Source organism: Vulpes lagopus, chromosome 10, assembly GCF_018345385.1.
Source record: "Vulpes lagopus strain Blue_001 chromosome 10, ASM1834538v1, whole genome shotgun sequence".
NCBI classification, from domain to species: Eukaryota; Metazoa; Chordata; class Mammalia; order Carnivora; family Canidae; genus Vulpes; species Vulpes lagopus.
In genome coordinates this window covers 57,994,817-58,022,128 of record NC_054833.1, presented here as the reverse complement: position 1 = coordinate 58,022,128, position 27,312 = coordinate 57,994,817, and the positions used below count along the sequence as shown (strand labels likewise).

General features: G+C 59.6%; 1 protein-coding gene across 4 annotated transcripts; it reads left to right on the top strand.

Annotated features, from left to right (window-relative positions):
- The first annotated feature begins 316 nt into the window (after positions 1-316).
- Positions 317-22,498, top strand: KIF1C (kinesin family member 1C). 4 transcript variants are annotated; one of them, XM_041772726.1, is made up of 23 exons: positions 317-510; positions 2,066-2,172; positions 2,421-2,553; positions 2,967-3,043; positions 3,367-3,546; positions 4,166-4,231; positions 4,618-4,796; positions 4,883-4,994; positions 5,108-5,185; positions 5,312-5,377; positions 5,469-5,544; positions 5,966-6,044; positions 6,244-6,389; positions 7,344-7,513; positions 7,669-7,748; positions 7,860-7,935; positions 11,834-11,913; positions 12,760-12,854; positions 17,778-17,861; positions 18,196-18,382; positions 18,491-18,563; positions 19,349-19,960; positions 21,263-22,498. In XM_041772726.1, exons 3-23 carry the CDS (start codon positions 2,448-2,450, stop codon positions 21,953-21,955), a joined length of 3,315 nt encoding a protein of 1,104 aa, XP_041628660.1. In that variant the 5' UTR covers positions 317-510; positions 2,066-2,172; positions 2,421-2,447; the 3' UTR covers positions 21,956-22,498. The 4 variants fall into 4 exon arrangements, with proteins under 4 accessions (XP_041628660.1, XP_041628661.1, XP_041628662.1 ...); XM_041772727.1 differs by having other exon boundaries at positions 337-510; positions 2,052-2,172; positions 2,421-2,557; XM_041772725.1 differs by having other exon boundaries at positions 338-510; positions 2,052-2,172.
- Positions 22,499-27,312: the final 4,814 nt, after the last annotated feature.

The following is a 27,312-nucleotide window of genomic DNA, read 5'->3' as shown; positions in this document are numbered from 1 at the left end:
GGGGCCTGGGTCCCCTCCAGGGCCCGCCCCCCGGCCCCTCGTTCACCCCCCCCTTCTGCGGCCGCCCCGGGCCCGCTCCTCGGGCGCCATCGCCCTCCCGCTAGCGGGCGTCCCGCGCGCCTCTCTGCGCCGGTCCGCGCCCGGTGGGCCCCACAGCCCGGGGGCATCGCCCCTTTCACCGCAGCCGGGGCGCTCCCAGCCCCGAGTCAGGACTGCGCGCGCGCCCGTCCGTCCGCCCGCGTGCGCGCGCCCGCCGGTCCCCCGCCCCTCGCTCCCGCCCCAGCTCGCGCTGCCCGGGCGGGCGCCGGCCGCTGGCGCCGCCGCTGCTGCTGCCGCCCCCGGGGCGCGAGTCCGCCGCCCTCCGCCCCGGGACCCGGCGAGGGGCGGGGGCAGCCCCGAGCCCGCTCCGGATCTGCGGCCGCCGTCTCACGGCCTCCCCCGACCCCTTTCCCCGGGAAGGTCGCCCCGGTCCCCTCCGCCGAGTCGCTCGGGGAGCCCCGCTGCGACGAGGTGAGCGCTGCGGGGGGGGGGGGCAGGGAGGGGGAAGGGACGCCCGCCGAGGAATGTGCGGGGCTGGGGGCGGGGAGCCGGGGTCCCGGGCTGCCGCTGGAGCCGGGGTCATGTGCTGTTTGTCCCGCGGAGGCGCACGGAGGTGCCAGGCCCGGGGCGGCCGTCGGGCGGCGGGCCGAGGGGGAGCACCGGGTCCGCATGGCCGCCCGCACAGGACGGGACCCGGGCCCTGCGGGGCGAGCTGCGGCAGGTGCCCCCCGGGGCCGGCCCCTGTGCCGCCCTCTCCCCTGCCCAGTCCCCGTCGTCGTCCCTGCCCCGGCCGGGGTCTGGGGGGTCAGGGCTGTGCTTCCTGGCACGGCCTCTGTGATGTGAGCTCCTCCCTTCCTGTCCTGGGATACACCAGCCCCGTCCCCCTCCCCGTGCCCTGCCCGGGAAGGCTGCAGAGGTGAGGCCCCGGCAAGACCTGCAGGAAGGGGGTTTGGGCCTGGGGGGCCGCAGCCAGCGCCCCGCATCCCCGTCTGCCCTCGCCAACCTCCACCCTTCTCCTGCCCGTGGGCGTGGGCTGCTCAGCCTCTTCTTCCAGGGTGTGAGCACTGGGGCACCCACATTCCTGGGCTCTAGCCTGGCACCTTCCCCAGGGCGCTGGACGCCATAGCGCTGGCCCCAGGCTGGGGCTGGAACCTGCCGGCTTCCTTTCGCGGAGCCCCCAGTGCTTCCTGGTCCCACAGTAGGGACACAGGTATTTCTCAGGGATCCCCCAGCAGAGGAGCCCTGGGGGTTGGTATGATGGATACAGGATGACCCCACCCTTCTCTGCCCATTGTCCTGGATTCTGAGAAGGAAGTGCTGGGGCTGGGGCCTGGGCAAGGACTTTGGGGAACACTGGCCGGCCCGCATCCCTGGATCCCCATCCGGGGTTGTATCCCCAGCCCTTGGACTTTGCTCACTGGCAGTAACTCTCTGTGTGGAGGTTGTGGGCTCTGGGTGGGAGTTAGTTCCTACTTCTTGGCTGGCCCTGTGGGGGAATTCTAGGGCAGGTTTTATGAGGGGGTTTCTCTCTTATCTCTCCCACTTAGTGCTGTGGCCCCAAAGCTGCCCTCCCTGCCTGAGGTTTCTGTGTTTGCCATCTTCTGCAGCTCCCTCTCTTCTCCTTCCATTATTTGCTGGGTTGCGTGACCTCGATCTCACGTCCTGTCTTGTGTGTTTCCCTTTCTTGGTGTCTGTGATTTTCTGCCACTCGTCTGCCCCCTCTTGCTGCCACCTTCAGTGTCTCTGCCTTTGAGTTCCCCTCTCTGAGCTGCCCTCTGTCCACCTTCTCTCTCTCTCTCTTGTGTATCTGGACGTCCAGTACATTTGGAGTGACGGGGAATAAAAATATCACGGTCCCTGTCCTTGGGTTCACATTGCATTTGGCCACTCGGGAGGGACCGCTGTCCTTACCTTTCCTAATGTGACCCTCTGCCCCTGCCCTCCGGCCGTGGAACCCCCGACCTACCTCTGGAGCCACAGGTGCCTCCTAACCACTCTTCCCCTACAACCAGGGTTTCCCCCACAGCCCCAGCTGGTGTGGCCAGGCCCCAAGGGTAGGATGGGGCTCCCCCTCCGAGGGCCAGTGGCAGCCAGAGCTGATACAGCCCCCCCGGTGTGGGGCCAGGACACCAGGTAACTCTGCGATGATGGTGCAGGTCCCTGAGAGCTGGGATACAGCCCGGGGAAAGAGGCAGGAACACAGTTGGGAGGCCCTGCGGACAATGACTTTTGGGAGGAAGGCCAGAGGACCAGGAGCAGGGTCCTTGAGGGGCTGGCTAGCCGGGGAAGGGAGTGGCGATGCTAGTTCCTGGGGGAAGATGGGAGGCGGCATCTGGGTCGCCCCAGGGTCTCTGACAACCTCTTCTCTCTCTGTCCTCCAGCTGAGGAGGGTGAGAAGATCGGGAACCATGGCTGGCGCCTCAGTGAAAGTGGCAGTGAGGGTTCGGCCCTTCAACGCCCGTGAGACCAGCCAGGATGCCAAGTGTGTGGTCAGCATGCAGGGCAGCACCACCTGTGAGTGAGTCCCAGGGGCCTGGCCGGGCACAGGCGGGGCAGCCAGGCCCACCACACTAGCCTGGCTGGCCTGGCTGGCTGGGCCGAACCGGGAGGAGGGCTGGGCTGGGTGTGAGCAGGTGCTAGTCCAAAGGGTGGGGGCGGGGTGGGGGCAGGCTGGCCTTTCAGTGCTCCCAGTCCCTGGGTGGGGGAATGTTGGCCTGGAGCCCTCCATTGCCCAATCAGGGAGGCAGCCTGCTGGGGGGGGCGGGTCCTGGGAAGCCAAAATTAGCCATGGTGGCCGGAGGGGGGTGGGGAACATTAAAGGGATGAGATGTTTAAGACAGAGGTGGGGAGTGGGCTGTCTGGATTCCTGCAGCGTGGGCGAGTGCCTGACCTTGGCCATCCTGTCTTTCCTTCTCCTGTCCTGTCAGCCATCATCAATCCCAAACAGAGCAAGGATGCCCCCAAAAGCTTCACCTTTGACTACTCATACTGGTCACACACTTCGGTGAGGTTGCTGGGGTGAGGGGAGAGCTGAGCCGTGAGGGACAGGGGTTCAGGTCCTGGGGAGGGGGCACTCCTGGAAATAGGACCTCCAGGGGATGGGTTGGGACTGGGATGGGAGGGTCAGGACCAGGGTGGGGAGGGGGAGTCCCAGGGGATAATTGGGTCTGGCAGGAGACTGCATAGGACTGTGAACCGGGTTGGCTGGGGTCCCATAATCTCTAGGTGATCAGCAGCAATGGGGTCAAGGCCCTCGGGACCTAGACACTGAGGACGGAGTGAGTGATGTAGGGCTCCTGCCGTGTCTCTCCACCCCTGCTGCCCTAGGCCGAGGACCCTCAGTTTGCCTCTCAGCAGCAGGTGTACCGGGACATCGGGGAGGAGATGTTGCTCCATGCCTTCGAGGGCTACAACGTGTGCATCTTCGCCTATGGGCAGACCGGGGCTGGGAAGTCTTACACCATGATGGGGCGGCAGGAGCCAGGGCAGCAGGGCATCGTGCCCCAGGTACATGCCTGGGACTTGGCAAGGTGGCCGGGCAGTGCATCCTCAGCTGCCTCTGGGGAGAAAAGGCCTGAGGATTGTGGACCGGAGACCTGGGTTTCTCAGGCTGCAGTGGTGGGGGAATGGGGTGGGCCACTACAAGGACCCCCAGGGTCCCGCGGGGAGGGGTCTTTGCGCCTCCCACGAAGCAAAGCATCGTGAGAAGAGCCAAAGCCTTGTCAGAGAACCCTGGGTTTGAACCCTGGTTCTTTTTCTGGCTGCTGTCTTATCTGGTTTCATGCTGGCGTGTGAGTGTGGTTCTCCTGCAGATGTGTGTATTGTAGTGAGGGTGTCACCTGTAGGGAAAGCTGGGTGTGGGTAACCAGAAGTTGACTGTAATTCTCCCTGATCATGCGGCATGATGGTCTGGCCCACGGGCTCTGATGTTGGGATGCTTCCTGGCTCACCGGATATTGGTTGGTGACCCCAGGCCAGTGTGAGCCTCTCTGAGGTGGTCGTCCCTTCTGTAAAATGGGAACATCTGCTCCCTCAGGGCTGTGGTCAGGGCTGGGGGGAGACAGAGCCACTGGGGCCAGGGCCTGGCAGGTGTGTCATGAACAGCTGTTTCTCTGTCCACTTGCAGCTCTGCGAAGATCTCTTCTCTCGTGTTAATAAGAATGAAAGTGCTCAGCTCTCTTATTCTGTGGAGGTGAGCGTGGGTCTTGGTGGGGCTTGGGGAGGGCACAGTGGCCCTCAGGTGGGGTGGGGGCAGCAGTGACAGGGCCATGGCCGGGCCGTCTCAGGAGTCAGGCAGCCTTGGGTGTGCTCGCCCATGGTCAACAGAAGCTTTGGACAAATGAGCTCGTCTTTCTACTTCTGGGTCTGTCTGTTCACCCCTGAGATGAGACTGAACGGCCCCCCTCTCAGGGATTTTGGCTCAGTGAGCCTGCATGTGGGAAGTGCTCAGCACCGTGCCTGAGGCGTCATGAGTGTCCACTAGGCGCTGCCCCCCGTGTCACATCCTTGGAGTTGAGGGTCAGTTGCTTTTGGTATGTCTGGTACATTTGTTGCTTCTTCCTTGTTTCTCCCACTCAGGTGAGCTACATGGAGATCTACTGTGAGCGAGTTCGAGACCTCCTGAACCCCAAGAGCCGGGGCTCTCTGCGAGTCCGGGAGCACCCCATCCTGGGCCCCTACGTGCAGGACCTGTCTAAGTTGGCTGTGACCTCCTATGCAGACATTGCTGACCTCATGGACTGTGGAAATAAGGCTCGGTGAGGCTGGTGGCTGGAGTGCAGGGACAGGGAGCCGGGGCCGGGCAGGGGAGAGGCCGGATCCAGTGACCATTCCCTTCCCCCAGGACCGTGGCTGCTACCAACATGAATGAGACCAGCAGCCGTTCACATGCCGTCTTTACCATCGTCTTCACGCAGCGCTGCCATGACCAGCTCACTGGGCTGGACTCTGAGAAGGTGGGTTCTTCATTCCTCATGACCTGCCCCGTTCCCCTGCCGAGCATCCTCCTGTTGTCCCCCTCCCTGCTCCCCCTCACGTCCTGTAACCTCCTGCCCTCTCCTGACCCCAGGTCAGTAAGATCAGCTTGGTAGACCTGGCTGGCAGTGAGCGGGCTGACTCCTCGGGGGCCCGGGGTATGCGCCTGAAGGTGAGGGGGCTCAGGGCGGGGTGTGCTGAGGGCACTGCTGGGCACTGTGTGTGGGGAGGCAAATTGGAGGTGGGGAGGGGCCCCCGGGAGGGGCCCCCGTTCCCTATGCTCCTCGTCTCTTTCCAGGAAGGTGCCAATATCAATAAATCCTTGACAACTCTTGGAAAGGTGATCTCGGCCCTGGCAGATCTGGTAAGACCTGGGGCTGGGAAGAGAAGAGAAGCAGTTCGGGGACAGGGGGCAGAGGGGCGGTGTCCTGACCCCTTCCCCGTTCCGTCCCCAGCAATCAAAGAAGCGGAAGTCGGATTTTATCCCTTACAGGGACTCTGTACTCACCTGGCTGCTCAAGGAGAATTTGGGTGAGGAGCTCCGCTCTCTCTTTAGGGATCCTTCTGCCCTCCCACCAATCCCTTTGATAGGTCTGACGAGCCCCGTTGCCGCCCCTAGAACCTCAATCTTCCCTGTCATCCCCTGACTCTGGGAGGGCATTCTTGGAAGATGTCCTGATGCTGAGGCCAGCCCTTTCTGACCCTATGCTCCCACTGGCTGCGTCCTCCTCCTTCTCCTTGTCTCTGTCCCTAAGACGTTTCAGGTGTCCCTGACCTCACTACTCCCCACCTCTGACCACCAGAGTCTGTGGGTAGTTCCACAACTCGTAGTTTCACCCCATCTCAGGTGGTGATCCTGTTGGAGACCTGAGGGCATCCCCCAAACCCCGAGACCCAGTCTGACTTTTCTCAAGGCCTAGCATGCCTGAAGCCTTCCCCTCTCATCTTGCAGGTGGGAACTCACGCACAGCCATGATTGCAGCTCTGAGCCCCGCAGACATCAACTATGAGGAGACTCTGAGCACCCTCAGGTGGGGCTCCCGCAGGAGCGGGCAGTGGAGGGGGGCACCCAGGAGCTCACAGGCTGGTAGCTCACCACCCTGGCCGTGAGACAGGCTGAGCCTTAGCTGAACCTGGTGTGTGACAGTCTGGGGGATGGAGTGAGATGGGCCACAGACGCGGGGATGCCTGGGCCACACCCACCCCGACCTCCTCCCCTTTTCCCCCCAGGTACGCTGACCGCACCAAACAGATCCGATGTAATGCCGTCATCAATGAGGACCCCAACGCCCGGCTGATCCGAGAGCTGCAGGAGGAGGTGGCCCGGTTGCGAGAACTGCTGCTGGCACAGGGGCTGTCAGCCTCGGCTCTGGGAGGTAGGGCTCTGAGGGAGGTCTGCCCCTTCCCGCCTCGGCCCTCAGCTGCCCTCGCCCAGTCCTGAGGCTGAAAAGGGCCCATCGCCCATGGAGCTCTTCATACGCCCAGTGGCGCGGGCATGCAGGGGGGCTGTCGCTCGCCTCCAGCCGCCAGAGAGCTAGGGGGACCGATTATCCAGGGGAGCAAGGACTTGAGGGCCTTGAAGGCTGCTGAAGTGAGGGAGTGGGGAGAGAGGGCAAGCCCTGCGCTTATAGCTCCAGCAGCCACTCACATAGGATGAGCATGGGGCACCTGCCTCCACAGACGCTTTCGTGGACCGTCAGGCTCAGCTGGCCATAGGCTCAACGCCAGTCAGCAGAGGGGTGGGTGGTTTCTACCACGTAACACTCAGCCTCACGAATGCCAGGTGATGTCCTGGTTAGAGGCTGTGTAACCCACGGGTTCTGCCTCTGGCCCCGGGGTTCTTCCCACTGCGGACAGTCGGGGCCAAGGGGTGCAGTGGGGAGACTAAGAGAGTCCGTTCTCCGGAGGAGACACAATGTTTCTCTAACGGAGACACAATGTTTCCCTCTGGCATCCGGAGGGTGGACTTGCAAACCGGAGAGTAGTAGAACCTTTCTTATCCCAGGAGGCAGGTTTAGAAACAGGCATAGGTGTCATGTGGGGCAGAATGGGGCACGCCACAGCTGAGCACTTTCTGACGGTGCAAGTCACCTCGTGGTGGAAGGAATCGGCTCTTGTGCTCACTAATGAACTCTCCGTGTCTGGAGGGGAACCAGTGAGACTGGGTGCCCACTTGTTAAGGCCACAGTAGGCCTTAACAAGTTCCCTACTAGGGGAGGGTAGACCAGATGTCTCCGGAGTCCTTATAGGCTGGTCCCCCTGCCGCCCTTCCTCCGCCTCTTGTGAGTTCCACCTTCCCTTAGCCTCCTTGACCCCATTCTCCCCGGCAGGCCTGAAGGTGGACGAGGGGAGTCCTGGAGGTGCCCTGCCAGCCACGTCATCCCCCCCAGCCCCAGTGTCCCCTTCACATCCTCCCGCACACAATGGGGAGCTGGAGCCATCGTTCTCCCCCAGTGCCGAGCCCCAGATTGGGCCTGAGGAGGCCATGGAGAGGCTGCAGGTGGGCAGCCGGAGCGGGCAAGGGGAGGGAGGTGGGGGGCTGCCGGGCGTTGGGTTCTACAAGGCCAGAGTTGAGGATGAAGGAAAGGTGGCAGGAGCAGCATAGCCCCTGGGGTCCAGGCCGCCCCAAGCCCCCCACCTGTCCTGTGCGCCTAGGAGACGGAGAAGATCATAGCCGAGCTGAACGAGACGTGGGAGGAGAAGCTGCGCAAGACGGAAGCGCTGAGGATGGAGAGGTGTGAGGGGAGGGCTGACGGTGGGGCCCTGGTGGGGGACTGGAGGGCATTAGGGCCCTATAGGGGAAGAGCCCATGGGGCCCCTGAGACCCCTCATCTCTCCACCTCCAGAGAAGCGCTGCTGGCTGAGATGGGGGTGGCTGTCCGGGAGGACGGGGGAACTGTGGGCGTCTTCTCTCCGAAGAAGGTGAGTGAGGGTCTGCTGAGGCCTGGGAGAGCCTGAAAGGGTCAAGGCGGAGGGTTAGGGGGGCATGGGACAAGCCCCACTCTGACCTGTGCGGTTGTTCCGCACCAGTCACCTGCGTGTTGTCTGGCCTCCATTCGACAGTCAGCCTATGGCAGGGGCTCTAGGGGCTGCAGATGGGTGCCAGGTCCCTGCTCCCCAGGGTGGGTGTTCACGGGCTGTTTGTAGTCCACGTGTTAATGAACATGAACCCGCACCTGCATGCATGTGTGTGAGTGTGAGTTCACGTGGCACTCGTCTCTGGAGTCACAAGAAATGGGTTGGGGTGGTCACCCTGGGAGTGGGGGAGGAGGGCGGGGTTGGGGACAGGTTGGGGCGGCCACGTGCTCCCTTTGTGCCATCTGTGTTGTAGAATTTTGTGCCCTGTACGTGTGACACCTGCTCAGGGGAGCCCTTGGTCCCCACCGGTGGTGCAGGGCCAGGCTGCTCAGAGGATGTGGGCTGTAGGCCACCATGACATTCATGGCACTGCGTGTGGCTGGAGGGCGTCCTGGGGTCCATGGGAGCAGAGCGGGGTGTCCAGTCTTGCTGGGAGCCAGCCCTGCCTGTCTGGTCCACAGCATGAAGGCTGCAGGATTGGGCCCCGTCAGGTGTGCTGTGCTCAGAGCCGGCAGGGCTGCCTGGAAGAGGTGCCAGGTTACTGGAAGGAGGTTCCTCCTCATCTTCTAGGTCAGGGCCATCTGGGAAATGGAGCATGTAGGTGTCATCGGATGGGGATCCCAGGGGAGGAGAGGTTTGCCCTGCCTGGGTTGGGGCACGGCCAGGGAGGGAGAGGGCATGGTGAGGGGCCCGGGGGCATGGTCTGGCGCTGGGCATTCAGGGCTTTGGGGTCTCTCTGTCATCTGCATCTGGGATGGTGGGGGGGAATGGTGGGCAGGGATGGCTTTCTGCAAGGTCTGTGGCCACACAGGGGTGCTGGGTACCCATGAGGAGGTGGATGTTTCCTTCCCGGGGGCGTTTTGTGCTGCCCCGGGGAAGGATGCTGCCTCCTAAGGCCAGGGACCAGTAGACAGGGTTTGGTTTGGGTTGGTTTTGAATTGTTCCCATAAGAGGAACAGGCCCATGGCATGAGAGGTCAGTTTGGAGGAAGGATCTTCCTCTCCCAGGGGCCTGCACGTGTCCCTGATGTGTTCATCAAAGGCTGGTCTGAGCGCACACAGGTGTGTCTGGTGTGTGCCATACACACTTGTCCACGTGTGTGCAGGGCTGTCTCTGGACCAGTGGTGGTTCTCTACCTGCTTCTCCAGGTGACACTATCAGGGTTCCGTCTGTTCTGTGGCGTCAGAATGTTCGAGTAGGTATGGGATTGCGTTTAACCAGCCTCCTGCTGACGGGCGCTCAGGTGGTTTCGCGTTCGTGTTCTGGTCCATGGCTTTAGAGGTTTATCATCTGGGGAACAAATGCCCAGAGGTGGAGATTTAGGGTCAAATGGGAGACGTGAACTTTTGATGTATTTTGCTAAAGCGCCCCCCAAAGATTTTAACAGCACTACTTATGCTCCCGGAGCACAGGTGCAGAGCCCCCATTCCTTTACCCTCTTCAGCCTGTTGGCTCTTGTTGGTCTTGCTGGTCTTACTGGTGAAGGAGGTGTGTGCTTGGGGTGGCGAGGCTGCATGCCTTCTCATGGGAAACGGCGTGCGGGTTGCGGGGGGAGAAGAGAGAGCTGGGCCTCAAGGGTGGTGGGGATGGCTCCAGCCTGGGAGCACCCTGGCGGGGACTGGGTCCAAAGAAGAAGCCAACTGGTCTCTGAGAGAGAACCTGAGGGAAAGCCCCCGCCCCGGCCCAGGACTCCCACCACTGGGACCATGGCCTTCTGAAATCACTGGTTTCCAGCCTGGCTCGGTGCCTCCCTCCTGGGGTCTCCCACCCCCAGTGCTGTCCCCAGCATCGCCCTGCTCATCTGCGTGATGGGGAGGCTTCCAGGTTCAGTTTCATCCGCACAAAGGGCTTCAAGGCTGAATGAAGACCGGGAAGCACTGCCCTAAATCATGTTCCCTCTCCTGAGGGACAGATCACGTTCTGCTTCCAGAACCCATCTGGGTTTGCCGTTCCCAGAGCAGGCCTGATGCTGCAGCCAGGAAGCTGAGAGCACCCCTCGGGACTAGGGGAGGGTGGCGGCCATGATTGTTGGGTGCCTGGCTTGGGGCAGACACAGGGGCACACGTTGTATCCGTTGTACCCACCACGGACATTGCTGTGGGCTCACTGTTCAGGGCGCTCCCGGAGTGCCGTGGGCCCGGACCCTGGCTGTTTCCCTGCCACCCTGTGCCCTCCCGTCCTGACTCTTCCTCTACTGTCCGCGTCCTCGTCCTCAAGGATGGGCCACCATGCTGTCCTCCTGCCGCTGAGCTCCGGTCTCCACTCTTTCACGTGAGCGCGTCCCTGCTGTGGTGGCTCAGCTCCCTGGGGACGAAGGGACAGCGAACAGAGGGCGTGAAGAGGCCAGAAACCACCGTGGGACATCCGTCCCCCGCTTGTCGTGGGTTCCACAGCCAGGTTGCCTCTGGTTTCCCCACTGCGGGGACAGCAGCATATGACCGGGGCTCGTCCGTGGGCCCTGGGGCCTTGTACATGGAAAGGCCGCGGTAAATCCTCATAGAAGGTGGGCAGGGCATCTCGTGTTCGCTTGAAGGCTCGGGGAAGCTTCGTGGAGGAAGTGGCATTTGAGACAGACCTTGAGGGACAGGAAGTGAACAATTTTGGGGGTGGGGAGAGGCTGTTCCAGGCGGGGGCACCTAGGAGCAGCTCATGAGGGTGGTCAGGGGTGCAAGAGGCCACCTTCTGGAGCGGACGCTCTGCAGTCCACAGGGCAGGAGCACAGAAGGGGGAGGGGGCTGTTGGATGGGGCTCGGACACACAGGTGGGGGCCCTGACCTGGTGGCCCTGACTGGGGGCCCTTACCTGGTGGCTCTGACCAGGAGGCCCTGACCCGGAGGCCCTACCCTGGAGGCCTGAGGGTACCAACATGGGCAGGCTCAAGTTTGGGGGGCCACAGGGTGCCAGGCGGAGAGGTCTAAGTGGAGGGCCCGCCTGGGCAGTGGGGTGGGTGGGCAGGAGGCAGGCCTAGGGCGGGGAGGGCCGAAGGGGGCAGTGGGCGGAAGGAAGGGAGGTTTTCTGGGCTTGGGCTCAGGGCCATGAGGAGTTGTTGAGGGACGAGGCCAGCTCTCCGGGCTGCCCAAGTTTCCCTGCCTGCAGAGGGTGGGCGTGTGGGCAGAGGGAGTGCAGTCAGGAAAGGTGCTTCTGGGGAGGGCCCTGAGCTGGGTTTTGGGTGTAGAGCAGCGCCCTGATGGGATGGGTTCAGCCAGGGAGGCCCTGGGTTAAGCAGGCCTGGGGCTGCAGTGGCCGGGAAAGAGTGGGGAGCCTGCTGTGAGCAATGAGTCCGTTGGTTTCAGTTGCTTTTGCATCAAGCTGGCACTGTTTCTTTTTTTTTTTTTTTTTTTTTTTGCTGGCACTGTTTCTTAATTATTAATGTCACCTGTGTTCCTGAGAAAGTCCCTCTGGAAAGAGGTGGAAGGTGCGGGTCCCCGCACCTAGCGCCTGCTTGCACTCTCCACAGGCAGCAAGAGGCATGCTGAAGGGAAAGATGAGGTGGGACGGAGGGGTCCGGGAAAGCAGAGACGATGGCAGGGGATCCTGGGGTCACTGTCAGGGACTCGGGTGGGTGGGTGACTTGGGGCTGTGGTGGGGAAGGGGAGTGGGTCTGGAGACCCCTGTGTGTGCGGAGAGTGGGCCAGGCTGTCCCGGGGTGCTGTATAAGCGGGGGTGGGAGAGCTCCCCGAGGTGGGGGCATAGCTCCCCCCCACCTCCCGCAATGCCCCTGATCTCTGCCCTCCACCATCAGACTCCCCACCTGGTGAACCTGAACGAAGACCCCCTGATGTCCGAATGCCTGCTCTATCACATCAAGGACGGCATCACCAGGTAGTGTTTACTCAGTGGCTGGGGGTGGGGGGCAACCTCTCCCCTTGGGTGTGGCTGCAGACAAGGCCACAGCGATCCTTCCCTTTTCTGATGACCTTCTTGGACACACTCCAGAGCTCAGGACAGCTGCCCACCCAGCCCGGCTCGCCCTCCGGGCTTCCTGACAAACCATGAGCCCAGCTACTCAGCGGCCATGCCCTCTGCCCAGCAATGGGATAGATGACATGCCGCCGGGAGCCAGCCTGGCTTGTAAGGATAGTGCCCTGATTTATGTGCGCAAAATAACGTGTGGGAAACTAAAACTGCCACATTCTTAGTCACCATGGCGTTGCCTGGGTGTCCCTTGGAGGCATGAAGCCCAGCTTCATGTTGAGCAGTGCCCACATGGCAGGTGGCTTTGCCGGCTAATGCCAATGAACCCCTGGTGTGCAGGGCCCCTGAGGTCACCTCCCGGAGCCAAAGGGGTGAGGGGCCCCTTCTGCCACCATAAGCATGTACAGCTGTCCTTGGTGGTGATCCTGGGTAAGGAGTGAGTCCTCAGGGTGGTCATCCCTGGGGACAGGGGAGGCCCGTGCTGCAGAGTGCCCATCCCACCCCAGGCTCCCCACATTTCCGTTGTTTAACTGTGAGTGGGGGCACCGGGCTTCGGAATCCGGCAGGTCTGGGCTCAGATCCCAGCTCCACCACTGCCAGGCTGTGTGACCTGGGGCAGATTCCTTGACCTACCTAATCCGTGAAATGAGAATAACTGTGCTGGGCCTACGGAGTTGGGTGATCCTGTGTTCATTAGTGGCTTGATAAAAGGCCTGGTGCATGCTCAGAAAATGTCAACCGTTGCTTCTCCAGGGTTGGCCAGGTCGATGTGGACATCAAGCTGACCGGGCAGTTCATTCGGGAGCAACACTGTCTGTTCCGGAGTATCCCTCAGCCGGATGGAGAAGGTAAGGCTTGAGGAGTGAGAACAGAGTGGCCACGGCATGCAGTTCCTCCCACACTGGATAAAATTTTGGGTCCCCACACTGGGAGCGCAGTGCAGGAGGGGACAAGCCTCTGCCTTCTGAGGGCCTTTGAGCTTGGGTCAGGCTCTGGCTGTCTGCACCTGCCGTGGAGATGCAATCTGCTGTGGTGGAGGAGTGCGGGTCCCTGAGGCCGACGCAGCCCTGTGGCACACGTGGGGGAAGATTCAGTGAGGAGGACATCCTGCACTCTAACTTGTTTTTTTTTTTTTTTAGTGTGAGAGAGCACCCCAGTTATTTTTTATGAAAAGCTGTATTTGTTTCAGTGGGATATTTGAATTTATCTGCGAAACCTGCTTCTGTCCATCCAGCTATGACTGCAGTCGCTTCTGGCCTGTGTATCCCTCTGGTTCCAAAACTCTCATAGATTTTCAGCCCTGATTGGGCCGTAGAGGCAGAAGCTTTTAGGAATCACAGGACTTAAGTGTGAAGGGAGTAGTCTGTCAACAAAACGATACTGGGATGGTTCAAGGTGGTTTTTGTTTTCTGGGGTGTTTTAGCATAATTATTTTTTGAGCATGTATGCACCCACACAGGTGGGGGGCAGAGGGGCTGAGGGAGGGGGTCTCAAGCAGACTGTGCACTGGAGAGTGGAGCCCTGACATGGGCCCCCTGAGGTCATGACCTGAGCCAAAATCAAGAGTCGGATGCTTAACTAACTGAGCCCCCGAGGCATCCATCCCCAGGGTATTGTTTTAAGGTCATCATTGTATCTTGGTTCAGTCATTCTTTAAATTTAATTATTTATTCTTTATGTAGTTTACAATGAAATTTTATCTGTCAATAAAAAGAACGAGGCACTGATACACATTCTGGGATGGAGGAGCCCTGAAAACATGCCGAAAGAGGCCCATCCCAAAGGACTACATAGCTTATGACTCCATTTATACGGAATGTCTAGAATAGGCAAATCTGTGAAGATAGAAGGTAGATTAGTTGGTCCCAGCTCTTGGGAGGAGGTGGGGATTTGGGAGGTAAGACTCAAGAGAGCACTGCCCGTTCTTTTTTTTTTTTTTTTTAAGATTTTATTTATTTATTCATGAGAGACACAAAGAGAGAGAGAGGCAGAGACACAGTCAGAGGGAGAAGCAGGCTCCATGCAGGGAGCCCAATGTGGGACTTGATCCTGGGACTCCAGGATCACGCTCTGTGCCAAAGGCAGGCGCTAAACTGCTGAGCCTCCCAGGGATCCCCAGCACTGCCCGTTCTTTCAGATAATAAACATGTTCTGGGACACCTTTGGGTTTCAGAAGCATCTGCCTTTGGCTCAGATCATAGTCTGGGGGAGCCTACTTCTCCTTCTCTTCCCTGCTCGTGCTCTCACTCACTCAAAAAAAAAAAAGAAAGCCTGAAGGAAGAGAAGGTGGGTGCCATGTGGGTATGGGGGGGACAGCAGGTGCAAAGGCTGGAAGGTTGAGGCAATAGGCATACGAACAAGGAACCAGCCTGGCTGGGCTGAGAGCTGTGAGGCAGGGAGGACCTGGGAGGGCATCCGAACACGGGTTCTGGCCTCTTCAGGAGGGTAGGACAGTGGGAGCAGAGACCGTGGCAGGCCCTGGTTTGTTTTCCAAGAAACCCTGTGACTGCTTTGTGGCAAACAGACTGACCAGGGAGATAGGCCTGAAGCATCCTTTTTTTTTTTCTTTTTTAAGATGTTATTTATTTATTCCTGAGAGACACACAGAGAGAGGCAGAGACACAGGCAGAGGGAGAAGCAGGCTCCCTGCGGGGAGCCCGATGTGGGACTCCATCCTGGGACCCCAGGGTCATGACCTGAGCCAAAGGCAGACACTCAACCACAGAACCACCCAGACGTCCCTGAAGCATTCTTATCTAAACGTTCCCATCTCTTCTCTAATCAACTTGAGATCTTTTTGAATATTTTTTTCTATTATTTTGACAAGTCCACAGGCTTTTTAGGGCTAGAGAGGTATAGTTTTGGTCACGAAGACGGTATATTCAGTATTTGTTTTGTGCTTTACATTCATCATGCCTAGATGGAGAATCCCAGAGTCAGTTTTTGTTTTTCTCAGATTCACTTGTTTGGAAAGTCTCTGACCCAGAGTCAACACTGTGTAACACAAGCTTTGCGGTGTTTCAACACAGGTGTTTCTTGAGATTGACACGGGAGCGGATCCCTTCTAGGGCCTTCATCCCTGAGCATCCTCAGCAAGTGCCTAGTTCTGGGGCTTGTGGTGGGGGCTCCCTGGAGGAGGTGTAGGTGGGTGACCCTTTGCCCAGGAAGAGGCTGTTGGAGTGAGGCCAAGTGGAGCAGGCCTCCAGGGGCCCTTCCAGGTCTGGAGTCCCAAATGCTAAGCGACAGCAGGCAGCATAGTGGGCGGGTGCAGGGGCCTGGGCCAGCCCCCTGAGAGGCTGTCAGAGCATGCCGAGCCAGCCACCCAAGCTTCACCTCTGTCATTCTTCTAAAAAATGGAATGATTTGGGTTTACTCAGGCCCAAGTTGCATGGAGCCATGGAAACATGGAGGGCAGGGAGGCTGGAGGTGGTACACGGGAGCGCTGTCTCAGCTAAGCCCATGCATGTGCTTCAGGGGTCTGCAGGGGACACAGGGACATGGGGCCCCCGTGGTCAACACGTTTTAAAGATAGGAAAGGCTCTGTCGTGTGGCTTACAGCTCAGGTTGGAGGCCCGCCCATCCGGCTTCAGTGTGGTTCAGAGTGAGGGGGTGAAGGCGCTGGTTCTGGGGTAGCTCAGGATGAGGGGGTGAAGGCCCTGCTTCTGGGGTGGTTCAGGGTCAGGGGGTAAATGTGCTGGTTCTGGGGTGGCTCAGTCGGAGTGAATGTGCTGGTTCTGGGATGGCTCAGGGTCAGGAGGTAAATGTGCTGGTTCTGGGGTGGTTCAAGGTCGGGGTGAATGCACTGGTTTTGGGGTGGCTTAGGGTCAGGAGGTGAATGCCCTGGTTCTGGGGTGGTTCAAGGTCAGGGGGTGAACACGCTGGTTCTGGGGTAGCTCAGGGTCAGGAGGTGAACATGCTGGTTCTGGGGTGGCTCAGTGTCAGGGGGTGAAGGTGCTGGTTCTGGAGTAGTTCAGGGTCAGGAGATGGAGGCGCTGGTTCTGGGGTCGTTCAGGTCCCCAGAGGCAGCAGATGCTTCTGGCATCGCAGGCTGCGAGCTATGAGGTCAGCTCATAGCCAAGTTCCTGTTCCGAGGTCACCCAAGCCACGTGCTAGGTGACAACCAGAAGCATCCAGGGTCGCAGGGGAGCCCAGCCTTGGGAGAGATGACAGGCAGGCACACCACAGCTACTCAGCAGTGAGAGCAGCCCGACTGTGCGCCCTAGAGGGAGGGGCCGTGAAGGCTCAGGCCTTGCAGCAGGTTCTTACCGCAGACTGGGGACTCAGAGAGCAGATTGCAGAGAGGGCCGTGGTGGATCCTCATTTCTGCCGTGCTGGCTCGGGCTGCCACTGGTGAGGGAACCGAGGCTCCCGGCGCTTAAGGTGTTGGCCCAAGACCACGCAGCTGGGCACTGATGAGGGGGACCCAGTGGCCCCATGGCCAGCTGGGGGGCGGGTTCTGAGCGCTGCCCCCCCCCCCCCCCCACAGGTGGCTTTGGATGCCTGGACATGGGAAAGGCCACGCCAGCCTAGCCCAGCGGGAGCACAGTTCTCTGCTCGCCAGGCCCCCTTCCCTCCCTAACGCCTGTCCCTCTACTGCCCGATCATCTGACTGACTTGCTGCCCGTCTAAGCAGCTGGCAGTGAGCTCTGGGAGCTGGGCTTTGGGGTTTATCTCCAGGGTATTTCCAGGACCTAAAGCAGCACCTGGCACACAGTACTTGCAAAGTACTTGCAGAGCCAGTGAAGGCATTTGGGGGCCTGGTGGGAAAGATGGTGGCAAGCTGGGTACTCCCCACAAGCCGCCCACACCCTCTGCTGTGCCGTCTTTTTCCCCTTGCCCGGCACCCACAGTGATGAAGTGAGGGGTTTGAGTCCGCCTTGGAGCTTGCACTCAGGGGTTACCACTACCTGGCGCCTTCCTTCTCCTCCCGCACTGGGGTTCTGTGCTTGCCTTGGTCTCACACAGCACCTGGGCCCGTTGGCCTTACGCCACCGCTCATCCTGCTTGCTTTATTCCTTGTGGTCTAAATAGCTTCACACAGCACCTCATTTGAGCCTTTCAAGCATTCTGTAAGGAGGGACTTACTCATCCCAGTTTGTAGAACACATGGAGGCCAGCCAGCTTGCCCAGTGCCCCTCAGCTAAGGCGCTGACCACGGTCCCTCCATGACAGTGGGGTGCTGCTCCCTGAGGGTAGGAAGCTGCTGATGCCCTGGTCCCAGCGAGCAGCAGAGGACCGAGGAGCACCCTGATAGATGTTTTGAGTCGGGTTGGCTTTGTCTTGTTCAGTGAACATGGCGCTCTGCTGGCTGTGGCTCAAGCAGGGCAGTCAGGTGGCAGTCTGCAGGGTGCATCAGACAGCAGTGGGCTGGGAGCCTGTGGCAGGAGCCAGGCTGGGCCAGGAAAAGCATTCTCTGGAAAGGAAGGAGTGCACGTATGGAAGGCAGAAGCGACGGCCTGCTGACTGCTGGACACGAAAGACCCAGTCTTCTTAGAGTTACTGCTTTCCTGAGCCCATGCTGGGGAGGAGCGGGGTGGGCACCAGGGAGCTCCTGCAAAGGCTTCTGGAATTGTAGCTGGGGCTCTAATCCTCCTTCTGCTCTTCCTTTCCTGTGCTGCCTGCCACCAGAGGGGCCGTGGCACCCCTGACAGGTACTGGGGGTGGGCCTGGGGGTGCATGCATGTGTTGCAGGGGTACTGCAAGATGGGTGTCTGTGACCATAATCCCCCTCAAGGGTCTAATGGTCCCCTTTTTCCTCTTCCTCTGCACAGTGGTGGTCACCCTGGAGCCCTGTGAAGGCGCTGAGACCTATGTCAATGGGAGACTGGTGACCGAGCCCTTGGTGCTGAAGTCAGGTAGAGGAAGGGCCCCGGGCAGGCCTAGCCAGGGGAGTCCCCAGGGCAGGACCCAGAAATAAGCAGGAGACAGTATGGGGATGTGCAGGAGGGAGGGACTAAGCTCTCAAGTGTCTCCTGCGGCCCTGGGGAAGCAGGAGGAGGGGGCCACACTTCCCGATTCCCTGTGACTAGCAGGAAACGAATCAGCAGGGGACCCTGCCCTCAGACTTTGGGTAGTGAGAGAGATGGTGCTAGGATCCTGAGCTTGTAGGCAGGGCCCTATACCCTTGGGCATGGGGTGGGCTTGCTGCTCTGGGGGAGTGAACCCACCTTTCTCTGCTTGGTTTTCCAGGGAACAGGATTGTGATGGGCAAGAACCACGTGTTCCGCTTCAATCACCCCGAGCAGGCACGGCTAGAGCGGGAGCGAGGGGTGCCCCCACCCCCTGGCCCACCCTCCGAGCCCGTCGACTGGAACTTTGCCCAGAAGGAACTGTTGGAGCAGCAAGGCATTGACATCAAGCTGGAGATGGAGAAGAGGTAGGGGCGTGGGTGCTCTCTCGACTGTCCCCCAGCCGCTGTTGTTGACCTCCCCACTGCAGTGGCTCCAGAGCCCCAAGCAGCTCTTCCCTCCTGTCCCACTCCCAGGCTGCAGGACCTGGAGAATCAGTACCGGAAGGAAAAGGAGGAGGCTGACCTTCTGCTGGAGCAGCAGCGACTGGTGAGGGTGGGGGAGGGCATGGGGGGGGTGCAGGCACGGGGGTGGGGGGTGGGGACTGGGGGAGAGCCCAGGGGCATAGGTGCAGAGGGACTGGGGGGTACAGGAGGGACTGAGGGAGCCCAGGGGGCATGGGTGCAGAGGGACTGGGGGGCCCATGGGGCTCAGGCACAGAGGGACTGGACTAGGGAGAAGGGCATGGGGGTTACACACATGGGGACTGGTGGGGGGGGTGTGCAGAGGGGCGTGATGCGGACCAGAGGGGCGCGGGGCCTGTAGAGGTGGGAGATGGGCTGGCAGTGCTCAGCCCGACTGCTTTGATTCCGTGCTGTCTGAGCCAGTGTGCGGAACAGGTATGGGCTTGAGGGGTGGCTGTGGCATTTAGGAGGAGATGCGTCAGGAATGTGACGGGGAGCGAACTGGGTGCAGGAGTCCCTCCCACTTGAGTAGGGCTTCCTGGATCCAACCTCCCTGATTTTTACCAAATCCGTGTACCGCCTGTGCTATTATTTGCCTACAATCGTTTCTTAAGCGGATTCGCTCGTGAATGTGTAATCCAGTCCTGAGCACTGATCTGGGTGCGGGCCGCGTAGACCCCATAGTGTGGTAGCTCCTGCTGGTGGATCATGCTCTGCCAGCCGCTCTGTGGCCTCCTGGCACCCAGGAATCCTCCGCGTGGTTGTGACAGACCCGTTGGTTCCCCTTGTGTGGATGGCAGCAGCTCTGGGGTAGTGAGGCCCGGGTGCTCCGAGATGTCCTTACCACTCCCCCACTCTCTCTGGCCCCAGTATGCAGACTCTGACAGCGGGGATGACTCGGACAAGCGCTCCTGCGAGGAGAGTTGGCGCCTCATCTCCTCCTTGAGGGAGCAGCTGCCCCCGACCACCGTGCAGACCATCGTCAAGCGCTGCGGCCTGCCCAGCAGTGGCAAGCGCCGTGCCCCACGGCGCGTGTACCAGATCCCCCAGCGGCGGCGGCTGCAGGGCAAGGACCCCCGCTGGGCCACCATGGCTGACTTGAAGATGCAGGCAGTCAAGGAGATATGCTATGAGGTGGCCCTGGCCGACTTCCGCCATGGCCGTGCCGAGATCGAGGCCCTGGCTGCACTCAAGATGCGAGAGCTGTGTCGCACCTACGGCAAGCCTGAGGGCCCTGGGGACGCCTGGAGGGCCGTGGCCCGGGATGTCTGGGACACGGTGGGCGAGGAGGAAGGCGGCAGCAGTGGAGGCGGCGGCGAGGAGGGTGCCCGCGGGGCGGAGGTGGAGGACCTGCGGGCGCACATTGACAAGCTGACAGGGATTCTGCAGGAGGTGAAACTGCAGAACAGCAGCAAGGACCGCGAGCTGCAGGCCCTCAGGGACCGCATGCTGCGCATGGAGAGGGTCATCCCGCTGACCCAGGTGGGGAGGGCCGCAGCCCGCTCCCTCATCCCCCTCCCTCCTTTGGCCCCTCCCCACAAAGACCTCCCCCGCTTCCTGCTTCCTTTCTGGGTGTGAGCTAGTCCTGGCAGGTGGTCCCCAGGGCGCTGTCCCCAGCATCTCTGAGCTGCACCCTACACCTGCTCAGTCTCTCCATCTCGGGACTAATCTGCATTTGTAAGGAGTACCCAGGTGTTTCAAGGTCTGCAGAGCCTGAGAAGCCCCATGGGAAACACACAGCTCTTAAATGGCTACTCGACATGGTTTCATGTGCACCCCAGGACCCCCCCTCCTGTGGGGACTGCTGCCTGCCAGAGCTGGCATATGGAGCACCCCTACTGTGTCCCATCATCTCACCCTGTGACAGCAGCACTTGAGGGGCCTGTGATCGCCCAACTCTGGCTTGCAGGGATTCACTGAACAAGGAGACATCCAAGCACCTCCTGTGTGCCAGGCAGTGCGCTGGCCACTGCGGTTCCCTGCAGCAGACACTTCCTGCTGTGTCATGTTGTGTCCCGTCTGCCCCCCATCCGCCCATTCCGCCCCCTTCCCTGGTGGATGAGCCACATCCACGACCGGGCCTAGGTTCCTGACAGCCTACCTTATCCTGCCCTGGCTTCCTTGTTGGTCCTGGATCTTGGGGGCACCTGCTGCCTCCAGGCTTCTCCCCCTTCTTCCTCCAGGTGTTTCCTGTAGTGGACACTCCCTTTGCCTTCAGGGCAGCCACCTTCACCCTGGCTCCCATCCCCTGCTCTGCTCTGCCTCTCACCCGGATGTACATGTTTCCATAATGCACATCATGTCATACAGTACAGATCTTCTGTAGGGTGTAAATAACGTGTTAAAGAATATAAGTATGCACTCAAATTTAACTTTTCATAGAGAGACAGTACTGTACCGGACTATGTATTTTTCTCATTCACCTGTCGGCTGTGAATCTGCCTTTAAATGATGGCAGGTGTTTGTCTTGCCTTTGCACTTACTGTTCCATGCCCGGGGCTCGGTACTTACCATGACGGTTTACCGAGAGCCTGCTACCTGCTACCTGCGGGGCTCTGTTATCACTTCCTCGGTTAACGCTTGATTCTTCCGCCCGCCCAGTGCCAGAGGTACTGTTTTGGCCCGAGCAGCCTGGACACAGTGACGACCCCAGGCCAGGCCGCAGACCACAGGGCCAGGAGGGAGCAGCCAGGATCCAGCTCAGACGCCCCAGCGCCCCCCTGCCCTGCCGCTCAGCGCTTGGCTCTGCTCACGGCCCTGCTCTGTCGCCCTCTCCCCCCGCAGGATCACGAGGATGACAACGAAGAAGCTGTGGAGGCCGCCTGGGCTGCATCGTCCGGGTCGGATGTGGCAGCAGAGGAGGAAGCCGCCGGCGAGCGCGCGCCCCCGGCCCCAGCGCGGCCCCAGTCGCCGCCCCTGTCCAGCTGGGAGCGGGTGTCGCGGCTCATGGAGGAGGACCCAGCCTTCCGCCGGGGCCGCCTGCGCTGGCTCAAGCAGGAGCAGTTGCGGCTGCAGGGGCTGCAGGGCGCGGGGGGCCGGGGCGGGGGGCTGCGCAGGCCCCCCGCCCGCTTTGTGCCCCCTCACGACTGCAAGCTGCGCTTCCCGTTCAAGAGCAACCCCCAGCACCGGGAGTCGTGGCCGGGGGCGGCGGCTGGGGAGGCCCCCGCGGCGCCCCCGCCCCCTGAGGAGGTCGTGCACCCTTCAGCTGCCCCGGCGCGCCGGCCCCCGAGTCCGCGGAGGTCCCACCGGCCCCGCAGGAACTCCCTGGACGGAGGCGGCCGGTCCCGGGGGGGCGGGGCCACGCAGCCCGAACCCCAGCACTTCCAGCCCAAAAAGCACAACTATTACCCGCAGCAGCCCCAGCCGTACCCGGCGCAGCGGCCCCCGGGGCCCCGCTACCCCCCGTACACCACTCCCCCGCGCATGAGGCGCCAGCGCTCGGCCCCCGACCTCAAGGAGAGCGATGCGGCTGTGTGAGCCCGAGCCGGCCCGGAGTCGGGGGCGCTGAGTCGGGGGCAGAGCAGCTGCCGGGCACCGCTGCCCCAGGAGCCCGGGTCGGGAAGGCCACAGGTGGGTGAGAAGGTCCGAGTAGGTGCTGGACGGCGTGGGAGAAGCTGGGCCGGAGGCTGCAGGAAGGAAGCAAGCACGGAGTTGCCAGGAGCAAACCAAAGTGAAGGAAGAGGATGGGAGCTGCCTTGGGGGCGCCCCTCGTGGGGGTGGGGGGTCCCACAAATGCTGCTAGGGGTGGGGTGGGGGGCTGCGTAGCCAGTGTTTGACTTTCTTTTAAAGTGGGGCACAGGGGGGAGGACTTAGGGCGAGGAGAGTGCTCTTCCAGGCCCCTGTCTGTCTGTCTGTCTGTCTGTGGTGGGCTTCTGTTTCTCAGAGGTGAGGCTGGCGGCATCGCAAGTCATTACCTTCCCCTCCCAGGCCTCCTGCTGTATCTGGGGGACCTACCTGGATTCTGGTTTGTCTGGGGTCTCACGAGGGTGTGAGGCCCTTCAATAAAGGATAGCAAACAGAGGGAGCTTGTTGCTGGTGGTGGTTTGGTTTGGGTTTTAACAGAGGTGTAGATCATACAAGTAAAATGCACGGATCCTAAGCGTGCGGCTCCGTTATTATTATTTTTTTTAGATTTTGGGAAACTTTCATATTTTAAAAGATTTATTTCATGGGGAGAGAGAGCGAGTAAGCATAAGCAGGGGGCAGAGGACGATGGAGAAGCAGACTCCCTGCTGAGCAGGGAGCCTACTGTGGGGCTCTCTCTCAGGACCCCGGGATCATGACCTGAGGGAAGGCAGGTGCTTAATCGATTGAGCCACCCAGGTGCCCCTCAGTGAATTTTTATATAGGTGTGCACCCTCACAATCACCCAGATGGAGATCTAAGACCGCTTCCATCTTGTCTTGGTTTCTTGAACGTTCCACATCGTGACTCTCACCTCTGCCCCCAACCCTGCCCATGGTCCCAGACGAAGGAGAGAGGGAGGAATGAGATGACGTGGAGGGAGGGAGATCCACCCCCATCTGGCTCTTCCTAACAGGACATGGAGGATTTGGGGGCCAAGTGGGCTTCAGCTCCACCCAATCACCTCACCTTCTGGAAGGTCTCCCCCGTGGCCAGAATCTCCCTGGCTTCTATTCTTTTGGTGTTTAGCTGCAATCCAGTTGGTCAAGCTTATGGCATCTATCTGATCATTTCCATCCCATCCAGTACCCTGCCTATTGGGGGTGTGTGTTCAGCATTCTGAGTAGCATTTTGTATTAAGACTGTGCAAGAAAGATGCTGCCTCTTCCCTTTGATGCTCTGACCTGCAGGGAAGGGCCCACAGTGACACTCTGTGTCGTAAAGATTTCGGAGGTTGAGTTGTATCCTTGCCCTGCCTGCACCTCACCCAATCTGCAAACCTCCTGTTTTCCTCCTGTCCTTGGGAAAACACTTCCACCCATTTGAAAACGTGAGCTGTTTGCCCACAGCTCCTTAGGGTTGAGTCACTAGCAGCCGAAACCATAGACATTGTCCAACCTGCAGCCAAACCACTGCTCTGAGTGAGGGTACGATATGTTTGCTCTTGGTTTCACACCCTCATGCTGGCCACCTTTATTTTGGCAGCTCTGACTGCCAGGTCTTCAGGGACCTGTGGGCAGCAACCCAGGATCTGGATTATAATGGATAGTTTGGCGACGCTGTTTACTTGAGCAGTTTAGAATCCGGCCAAGGAGACAAAGTGTGAGCAAGAAAATGATAGAATACAGCATTCCCTGTAGGTGGGAGCGCGCTGAGTGGTATGGACAAGTAATTTGGGGCTTGGGATGGGAAAGCTCTTCCGCCCCCCCCCCAGACTTATTTATTTTAGAGGGAGAGAGCATGAGAGCAGGGTGGGGGGGAGAGGGCAGAGGGAGAGGGAGAGAGACCTTCAAGCCGACTCCCCGCTGAGCACAGAGCTGAGCACAGAGCTGGTTGTGGGGCTCCATCTCATGACCCTGAGATCATGACCTGAGCCAAAGTCAGACGCTCAACCCACTGAGCCACCCAGGCTCCCTGAGCTCATTTTAAAATATAGTTGGGGGCAGCCCCCGTGGCGCAGCAGTTTAGCGCCCCCTGCAGCCCGGGGTGTGATCCTGGAGACCCGGAATCGAGTCCCACATCCGGCTCCTGCATGGAGCCTGCTTCTCTCTCTGCCTGTGTCTCTGCCTCTCTCTCTCTCTCTCTCTCTCTCTCTCTCTGTGTGTGTGTGTGTGTGTTTCTCATGAGTAAATAAATAAATAAATCTTTAAAAAATAAAATAAAATAAAATATAGTTGGGTTACTCCTCTCCCCACCCTGCCCTGAAGACTGCCTTATATAAATGTGTAGTATCTACCGATTTTATTGATCCACTTTGTCCTTCCAAACCAACCTTTCAAAATGTGATTAACTTTAGATTTTATTCAGAGAGGCGCCCCCCAACCTTTCCCACTGCCGGTGCCCACACTCCACATGCATGTCGTCCTTAAGATGACCCTGTAGAGTCGGTCTGCTTTGTGTCCCATTTTTCAGATGGGAGGACTGAGCTCTAAATAGATGAATGGATTGCCCGATCCTAGATCCTACAGTTCCTAAGAGACAAAGTTAGGGCTTGGACCCTGGTGATTTGACTGGAGTCCAGATCCCCCTCCTCCTGCCTCCAGGATGTCACATGTCACCTTTCCTTCTAGAAGCCACCATAAACTCTCACCTCAGGTTTCCTGAGTCAGCCTTCTGCTTCTGGCCTCCCCCGAAGCTGCCGCCTAAAGACACGGGAGCTGGTATTTGTGGCCCCCCTCAAATCGTGGGAGAAGCCACCCAGTCTGCCAGCTTTCTTTCCCACTCAGTTTGGACATTTCTCCAATTTCACCCCTGGTTTCCTTGGAAATTCCATTTGCTCGTCTTCATATCTCTCTTGGAGGGGCCTCTTTCCTTTGTTGCTTATTCATTGGGACTTTCTGGAATTTTTATTTCCACCTGGAATTTTGAGATCTTAAATATGGGGATCCCCAAACTTTCTTTATAAAAAACCATCTTTTTCATAGCTTTCTGTAATTCCTAGCTTCTAATTTGGCTTTGTTTGAAGTTACTCTATTCCCTTTTAAAGATTTAATGTCCCCAGCTACTTGATGACATTTTGGTGCAGGTAGACCTTGGGTGGCTTCTACTTGCCGTCCTCAGAGACCCACCGTTCCTGCTGTATCACCAGCTCTGCTTGCACCACCATGTGGAGACTTGAGACCCTGGGTGTCTCCGTGGTCCTGCTTTCCTTAACAGTAGACTTTTAGGGGATGTCACCAAAGACAGGCTGGCTCTAAGTATCCCACCTAACCTAACCTGGCTCATAGGCCCTATGGCCCCGCTACTCTGAGCCGCTTCATTAACATATCTGGCCACTGCTTAAAGATGGTTTAGTGTTTCCCTCTGTCTAGGCCCAAGGCCAGCAGTTTCGCCTTATTGTAACAAGTTCCCATTTCGATCTCTCTTGGAAGGGAAGAGGGGGAGAGGAGACTGGCATCGTCTGGATAGTGTGTCTCCTCTAAAGGTCTGGTCACCAGATGGGTGTTGTAGAGACTGCTTCTCTCATCCCAAAACATTGCCACGGTTGCAGGAGCTGCCATTAACCTGTAGTGTCCCTGATGCCTCCTCAGTGAGCAGGTCCACCTTGGCGCCCCCACCGCCCCCGGGGATCCCTGGAGCATGTGTGCAGATACCTGAGAACGTCTTGCCCTGAGCTCCTGGAGCCCCAAGCTTGCGCCCCCAGCACACAGACCAGCATGAAAAGTTCTTTAGAAATGAGCATGGATGGGACGCCTGGGTGGCTCAGTGGTTGGGCATCTGCCTTCCGCCCAGGGCGTGATCCTGAGGGTACAGGATTGAGTCCCGCATTGGGCTCCCTGCTTCTCTATCTCTCTGTGTCTCATGAATAAATAAATAAATCTTAAAAAAAAAAAAGAAATGAGCATGGAAAGCATAAGCATTCCACTTCTTGCAGAGGGTTCTCAACTGCAGAGAAGCAGCTCCCCTCTCTCCAAGCTTAGGGCTGGGTCCCCAGCAGGCAGGGCACACTGACCAGGATTACGACCGTGTCTCTCATCATCATCTGTGCTGGGCCTCAGTTTCTTCTCTGTGCTCGGGACCAACAGCCCAATGACACCCTTGGGAAGATTTAAGGAGATAATAATACACTTAAAGGGCCTGGCACACATGGGCAGTGCGCAGTTGGCGTTCTGAACTGGAAAGGAAGCCTTGGCAGGGAGGGGGAAGCCGCACACGAGGTCAGCTCCGGGGTGGGTGACGCTGAAGCTCTTTTTCCCATCTGTGCCCTCCGCAGAGGTGGTCCCTGCGCCCCCAGCAAGACGTCCCCAGCCCTGAAGTTCCGCCGCTGGCCGCCAGGGGGAGACAGGGCGCAGGCTCCCTCGCGGGCCTCCCGCGGGCGCGTTCACAGAGCCTCCAGAGCGCGGCCGTGCGGGGCCCCGCGAGCATCTCCGGGGCGGGGTGCGCATGCGCAGAAGCCTGCGCATCCCGCGGGGCTGACCCGGGAAGGTGGAGGATGGAGGCTACCGGGGGTCAGACGCGGGGGCACCTGTGGCGACCACCAGTTTTCCGCTTGGATTTCCAGAAGGGATGACCTGGCCCCCTTCAGAGTTAGCATTTCTTCCCCGTCGAGGATGCTCTTGCATTCCAAAGAGAGGGACAGAAGGGACGTTGGCGGGGCACCTGCAGTCCTGGGGGCAGAGTCTGGACCATGTAGCAGGTGCAGAAGAGGCATCCTCCAAGCAGCCCAGGGGGGTGGCTGTGAGCTGTGCTCCGGGTGGGGGGGCAGGTTCCGGGCCCGGGGAGCGTCCGTGTTCTAACTTAGGGCCCCCATTCCTCACCCCCAGGCCAGAGGTTCCTGTTCCCGCTGCCGTTTGTGGATGGGACGCCATGACTTAGGATCAACGTAGCCTAGACGTTAAGGGAAGGGGAAGAAAAATAATGAAGCGCAGGTCGCGCTCTTGGAATTAGTTTGATGGGAGGTGAGTTCGGTGTCCGGAGACGGGCGAGATCCCCAGAAGGGGGTCAGGGAGCAGGTTCGCTACTGCTCCAAGTGTGATCCGCAGGGGGTTGATATAAAGGCCTTTTGTGGGGCGGGGTGGGGAGCCCAGTGAGCGTGGATCCCGCAAGCGGAAGGTGGAAGCACTTTGCTTAATGAGGAATGTCGGGGTGGGGACACTCACTGCTGTGTCCCCAGATCCCACTTACACCTGCCAGGGGCGAGAGGATGGGCAGAGTTGGGGAGACAGGTCACTGTAGGTCTCCGCTGGAAAGGTCTCCCTTGGACGTGCGTG

Excerpts from the sequence above, each read along its gene's own strand:
- KIF1C (XM_041772726.1), top strand. The coding sequence starts at position 2,448 with ATGGCTGGCGCCTCAGTGAAAGTGGCAGTGAGGGTTCGGCCCTTCAAC. Across the intron at positions 3,547-4,165 it reads AGCAGGGCATCGTGCCCCAG|CTCTGCGAAGATCTCTTCTC; the intron begins GTACATGCCTGG and ends GTCCACTTGCAG. Across the intron at positions 7,749-7,859 it reads GAAGCGCTGAGGATGGAGAG|AGAAGCGCTGCTGGCTGAGA; the intron begins GTGTGAGGGGAG and ends CTCCACCTCCAG.